At 45.9% G+C, this 7,136-nt stretch overlaps 1 protein-coding gene across 1 annotated transcript in view; it reads left to right on the top strand.

The window, feature by feature from the left end:
• Window positions 1-7,136, top strand: part of LOC107107164 (ADAMTS-like protein 3) — a 263,683-nt gene that overhangs the window by 140,377 nt on the left and 116,170 nt on the right. Inside the window, exons 9-10 of the mRNA XM_015407420.1 lie at window positions 1,364-1,568; window positions 2,385-2,532. Of these exons, the coding sequence (XP_015262906.1) occupies window positions 1,364-1,568; window positions 2,385-2,532 (353 nt within the window). The remainder of the gene's footprint in view (window positions 1-1,363; window positions 1,569-2,384; window positions 2,533-7,136) is intronic.

Raw genomic sequence — 7,136 nt, 5'->3', positions numbered from 1 at the left:
TCTGCCAGTGTTCATACTAATTTAGCTTGGGGCTCCTGTGTTTCTTGGATTCTGAATGTCGATGTGTGTCAACTACCTGGTTTTGCATTTCTCTGGTTACCTTCTGTGACATTTGTTTCTGGCTTTAACCCCCCCACCCCCAACCATCAAGGTCACATCACAGAATGGAAGATAACTTCCATTTCAATGTGTCTGAAAAAGAATGAGTTCACATGAAAGCTTATACCTTGAATAAAACTTCTTTTGGTCTTAAATGTGCCACTGGACTCAAACTTTGTTCAGTATGTTCAGTACGAGACCCTGTTGGTTCCTATTTCGTCCTTCCTGGTCACATGTCTCTGATTCCTTAATCTTCTCTCCCACTCTTCCTTTTGTTGCTGTAGAGTATTGCAGAGCATGTGGGGTTTTTTTGTGCTTTGAAAAGATGTCCTTGTTCCTATTTGTCCATAAAAGTGAATTCCTTTGTCACATGATGTGCTGAAGGCTGGTAAGAACCTGGAGTAGTTGACCACAAGGGTCGCATTTGTAATTAATGCTCAATTTGTGTGACCACAGCACCTGTAGGTGAACCATTTGGAGCAGGAGTAAGTGAAATGGCAAACCCTTGCTTGAGGGAGGAGAAGGAATAACCACTGACTCATGTCAACCCCTTCCACAGGGTGTTCCACACATGAGATGAGCAGAGGTAGTTTGCCATTGCCTTCCACGTTGTAGCAACCGCAGACATGCTTGGTGGGTTCCCATCCATGTACTGACTGTGGCCAACCCTGCTTAGCTCCAAGTCCTGATGAGGTCAGGCCAAACTGGGCTAATCAGGTTGCTCAGGAGGAGGCTCTGCATCTGAGCATGGCGGTAAAGACCTTTTGGTAGAAGAGTTTGAGTCAGCCCATTAACTACCCAAGTCTGTGTCCTCCTCAAGAAGGTCCCCATTAGAAGAAGCAACAGGTACAATTTGATGTCACACATTCAGATTCAGGTTGGTACAGACACCTGACTGGAACGATCTGGATTTCAGAATTTGTGAGACTGTGGATCTGTTCTATGATTTTATCAGCAGGGACACGAAAGGAGATGTCTGTGGGCTGCATTAGGATTCAAAGGAATTTTTGCCTCAGGCCAAACTGTCTTGGAATAGCTCTGCTCTTCATAAGGATTTTTAAAGGGATTGATTTGTGAGAGATTGGGATTTGGGTTTAATCTTCACATAAAACTGCATTGCAGCTCTAGGAGTCAACAGTGGGTTGGTCTGACTTTATTATCAATGGCTGATAAATATATGGTCCATTTTTCTCTTAACAGTGTGCATCTCAAAAGTAGATAGTCTCATGCATATTGATGTTGTGTTTTTTCTCCCCTGGCCCAGCTGGGAACACAACCCTTGGACTGCATGTTCAGTTTCTTGTGGAGGGGGAATTCAGAGGAGGAGCTTTGTATGTGTGGAGGAGACCATGCATGGAGAGATACTACAAGTGGAAGAGTGGAAATGCATGTACGCCCCCAAACCCAAAGTCATGCAGGCTTGCAACCTGTATGATTGTCCAAAATGGGTAGCTTTGGAGTGGTCACAGGTATGTTGGAAAAGAATTTCAATCTTAAAAAAAAAAAAATCTTTCCCACCTTTTTGCTGCTAAATAGCAGCTGTGGAAGGGTTCACATTCAGATTACAGCCACAAGGGACTGGGGACCCAGCATTTTTCCTGACTTTAAATCTCCCAGCATTTGAAAGCAACATACCAGTAGTTCGTATGTTGCTCCCAACAGAAAGGGCAGCTTACTAGGGAATGGTATAAAAGATGTGGAATGGGTTGGTCTTAATTGTTTCCTATAGCTGTTTTGACTCTTATTATGCGTGTTAATTTTTTGTAGGCTGCCTTGAAATCCATTTTGTACTATGAGGCACAGTGCAACATTTTAAAATAAATAAGAAAATCATTCATGAGTTTGTTTATACAAGTCAGGGGCTCTTCTTGCCTCTGGTCCCTGTCTTGCCTTCCCTTTTGCTCCAGTTCCCTTCTCACCACTCGGCCTCCGCTCCCCACAAACATACTTTCCCTCCCCCCAATCTGCCTGCCTGTCCTGCCTGCCCCACTCCTCCTTTAACTCCCTGTCTTCCTTCAGTGCCATAATGGAATAAATGATGGTGGAAATCTCACAAGACTACCTTGCAAAATCTTGGCAGTCATTTTACCTTGCCTAGACAATCCAAAGTGGCAGCTGAGATCCCATAGGGTAGTCTCACAGGTGGATTAGATGTACAGAAATGTACAGAGAGATGCTTTAAACCCTTAATGAGCCAAAGGGAAATGATGAATCAACTAAACATTCTCTAAGAAATTGACAACCTTAGGGTTTGTTTGTTTTTATTTCTGCATTGTTTCCCATAGTGCACCGTGACCTGTGGCCGAGGTTTACGTTACCGAGTGGTGTTGTGTATCGACCATCGTGGGCAGCACACAGGGGGCTGCAATCCTCAACTCAAACTGCACATCAAGGAAGAGTGTATCGTGCCAGTACCTTGTTACAAGCCCAGAGGTAAGCAGAATGTGCTTGTAGCAGAGATCTGTGGAGGAGTAATTTTATGTGTAGTATCTTTTTTAAAAAAAACAAAAACTTCCCACATGTATGAGTGAGAGAAGTATGAGTCTCTGAAATTCGCCCATACGCTTATCCACGCTCTGGTAAGTCTCTCAAAGCAGATTTAAACGCTTTTCCTTCCACCCCCCCCCCTATATAGTGTTTTCGTTCATGCGCCTGGGAGGGTCCCCTCCCCCGCTTGCTTTTTGTCACTCCGTGGGGGGGGGGAGCTTTCTTTTTAAAGTCTCCAATTCGCTTAAGCCCAACTCACAGACTTTTCTCACTTATAGTTTTTTCATGGTAGTCCCACATAGTTTTACACATACACACTGCTTTACCCTCTCCTTACATTCACATACAACTTTTACTTGTTGCCACATTCACACACAAACCCTACCTACTACTCCCAGCCTCTGGGGCCAGACTCCTCCCTCAGCTCCAGAATTTTGTACGTCTGGTAGACAGCCCCTTTTGAACCAAGGACTAAGTAAGTCTTGTTTCAGTGTTCTGGAGCCTGAGCTCTGGTGGCCAACAGCATTCAGGATCTCAGAGGGGAATTTCCGGTTTATGGTGACACGCAGGCAGACGCATCTCCCGGACCTCCCGGGGATGTAATCTGCACACCAGTGAGTAGGAGGGGGTGTGACGGGTCGTGACCCCCCCCGAGCCTTGGCAAAAGGCTCCTAGCCATGGGGCTTTTGAGGGGCGACCTCTTCGCCGGCGCAATGCCGGAGAATTGAGGCGCTCCTCCGCCCTGAAGGTCCTGCCACTGAGTGTCCGAATGGATTTAGAGCCGCTGACCGGGACAAGCGTTGGAGATCAAGCGTTTTAAACGAATCTCGAGCAAGGCCAAATGGCCAACAATGAACTGTGAGTTGGGCTTAAGTGAATAGGAGACTTTAAAAAGAAAGCTACCCCCCAACGGAGCGACAAAAAGCAAGCGGGGGAGGGGCCCCTCCCAGGCGCATGAATGAAAACACGATATGGGGGGGGGCGGAAGGAAAAGCGTTTAAATCTGCTTTGAGAGACTTACCAGAGCATGGATAAGCGTATGGGCGAATTTCAGAGACTTTGGCAACTTTTACAAAAGTAAACAATCCATAAAGGTGGCAGAGAAGAAAGCAGAGAAAGACAAACTTGTAAAAGTGAAACCAGTAGGGAGCCCTCAATTGGAAGAGGCCACTGAGTTCTCTAAAAACAAATTTTTTTTAATCCCCCTAAGGGGAAATTTTTTATTGGTGTTTTTGCAGACTACAAACTATAATAGAAAATATAGAAAAGGGGACTACATCTAGGGAAACAGAAACAAGAACCCACTACTAACTAAAAACCCAAGAGTAGGAGATCAATACACCAGCTTATCATAATGTTATTTTAAAAAGCTAATAATACAATGAACTTAGTCGGTTATGCTAAGTTAATTAACGTTTATCCATCCCTTTAACTGTTTAAAGAAAACCCCAGAGCATCCCAAAGTTGTTTCAAAGTATTTTCAGGCACAAGTCAGAGTCCTTCAGCCCTTATTTATTCTTATCTTTTCTAATCCTCAATTTATATGAACTTTTTGGGGCAGCTGCCCCCTTTTCAGAGGGTGAGTCCTTGTCCGAAGACCCCGAGCCTAACTCGCCATCAGATTTGCTTTCTTCTTCTTCCTTTTATCCCTCCTCTGGTTCCCCAAGCTGTGTTCGCAAAAAGTCCCACGCTTTAAAAACAGAGTCAATCTTTTTTATCGTGAAACTTGAAAATGACGCCTTCATGAATTAACCATCTGTAACTGATGCCGTTTTTTGTAAGAAAAGGATTAATTCTTTGTAGTTCTTCCTCTTCTGTCTTATGTCAAATGGAATGTCTTTTAGAATCCTGATGTTGTTGTCCCCGATTTTCAAGGATGTTCCTGTAGTTGCTTTCAAAATCAAGCCTCTTACATGTCTCTTAGAGAATTTGACTACTATTTCCCCAGGCAGATTATTTTTCTTGATATATGATGAATATGACCTATAGATCACATCCATCTCGCTGTAGAGATATTCTGCTGTTAAATCTGTCATTGGGGCTAGTGCTTCACTCAACCATTGCTTCAAATTCTCCATTAATTTCCGGGACCCCCTGGAATCGCAGGACCAAATTTGCTTTCTCCATTTGCAGCTGTAAAAGTTGTGTTTCTTCCGTGGCTTGCTTCATTTCCAGCTTCTTCACCTTTTACTTAACTTTTTTAGTGCTGGCGTCCATTTCCTTCACCTTCTCTCCCATTTGCTCTGTTGCTTTTAATGATTGGGTCAATTGCATTTGCTGGGATCCCAAACTCTGCCCAATTGTTGACAGTTGCTGCTTGATACTTGTCATCTCATCCAGCAGAGGGCGCAAGGAATCAGCCAACAGTTTAGAAAGGTCGGAAGTCTCTTCTGGCCGAGGACTACTCTCTGGTTTCACTTTCAACAACTTTTCTTTCTCCTGTTTCTTTCCCGCCATCTTTTTGGATTTGTTTACTTTTTCAAAAAGTTGCTAAAGTCTCTGATACTTGCCCAAACGCTTATCTGTGCTCTGGTAAGTCTCTTAAAACAGATTTAACTGCTTGTTTTTCTGCTCCCCCCCTCTTTTCCCCATGTTTTGTCTGCACGTTTGGGAGGATCCCCTCCCCCGCTCGCTTTCCCGGCGCTCTTTGGGGGGGGCAGTTTTTAAATCTTCGTACTTGCTTCAACCCGACTCACAGTTCGTTGTTGGCCAGCCGGCCTCACTCGTCATCGGTTATTTTGCCCTATCTCCAACGCTTGTTCCGGTCAGCAGCACTAGTACCATTCAGTCACTCAGTGGCAGGACCTTTGGGGCGGAGGAGCACCTCAATTCTCTGGCTTCTCGCCATCAAAGAGGTCACCCCTCAAAGGCCCCCTGGCTAGGAGCCTTTTACCAAGGCTCCAGGGGGCTCGCGACCCGTCGGACCCCCTCCCACACACTGGTGTGCTGTTTGCATCCCCGGAGCAACCGGGAGATGTGTCTGCCTGCGTGTCGCCATAAACCGGAAGTCCGAGTTCTCTAAAATGTTGACAGACTCCTTGCGCCCTCTGCTGGATGAGATGACTAACATCAAGCAACAGTTAACAACAATAACTCAGAATCTGGCATCTCAGCAGCTCCAATTGACTGAGTCTTTAAAAATAACGGAGCAAATAGCTGAGAAGGTGAAGAAAATGGATGCCAAAACCAAAAAAGTTATGAAAAAGTTGCAAAAGCTGGAAATGAAACAAGCTGCGGAAGAATCACTACTTTTACAGCTACAAATGGAAAAAGCAAATCTGGTTCTTCAGTTTCACAGGGTCCCAGAATTAAAAGGAGAGTATCTGAAGCAACTGCTGAGTGAAGCATTAGCCCCAGTTACAGATCTGAAAGCGGAATACATTCTTAGCAAAATGGATGTAGTCTTTAGGTCCTACTCCATATACATCAAGAAGAAGAATCTGCCTGGGGAAATAGTAGTCAGATTCTTGAAGAGGCATGTGAGGGATTCTATCCTAAAAGCAACTACTGGAACACCCTTGAAAATTGGGGACAATTCGATCAGGATTCTAAAAGATATCCCATTTGAAATAAGACAAAAGAAAGAAATACAAAGATTTAATCCTTTTTCTACAAACAAATGGCATCAGTTACAGATGGTTAATTCCAGAAAGCATCATTTTCAAACTCCACGACAAAAAAGAAAAGATTGACTCTGTTTTCAAAGCACGTGAGTTCCTGAGAGTGCAGCTGGGGGAGCCAGCTGGGGACAAGAGGGAAGAAGATGACAGTAAATCTGATGGCGAACTGGACTTGATGTCTTCCGATGAGGACTCTCTTTCTGAAAAGGGGGCGGCCGCCCCCAAAAGTCCATACAAATTGAGGATTAGAAAAGATAAGGCTGAAAGACTCTGAATTATGCCTGAAAATTCTGTACTAACTATGGGATGCTCTGGGGTTTTCTTAAACAGATAAATTGATGAATAAAAAGATAAATAATTTAGCATAACCGACTATGTTCAAAGTAATACTAGTGATTAAGAATAACATTCATATACGCTGTTGTTATCCTTACCCTAATGCTGAAGTTGCCCCCGGAGTGCGGATATCTAAATCTGCACTTCGGGGGCACCTGGGGGGCCGGGGGAGGTTTGTGCACACGTGGGCCAGTCCCCACGTGTGCACAGAAAGAAAAAAGTTAAAAAAAATTTCGGGGGGAAGTTTAAATCCCCCCGAAAGTGCAAGAGCGTCTCCTGCACGTGCGCAGGAGACGCTCTGCGAACGCTGCTGCCTCCTCCGCCTCCTCGGAGCCGGCGTGCGTGCGTGCAGGTGGGGAAGACAGGCCTTGCTGCCGCCGCCGCCTCCCCAGAGCTGGCCGGCTGGCGGGCAGGCGAGAGGCCTCGCTGCCGCCTCCGCCTCCTCCTCCCCAGAGCCGGCGGGCGGGGGGGAAGACAGAGGCCTCGCTGCCGCCGCCTCCTCCCCGGAGCCGGCAGGCTGGCCGGGGAGGTAGGTAGGGCGGGCGGGCCGGCGGGGAGGAGAGACCTCACTGCCGCCGCCACCGCCTCCTCCAC

This window comes from Gekko japonicus, unplaced genomic scaffold, assembly GCF_001447785.1.
Source record: "Gekko japonicus isolate JY-2015 unplaced genomic scaffold, Gekko_japonicus_V1.1 scaffold322, whole genome shotgun sequence".
Taxonomy (NCBI): Eukaryota; Metazoa; Chordata; class Lepidosauria; order Squamata; family Gekkonidae; genus Gekko; species Gekko japonicus.
Note: the sequence above shows the minus strand (reverse complement) of the source record. Positions and strands in the feature narration are given on the sequence as shown.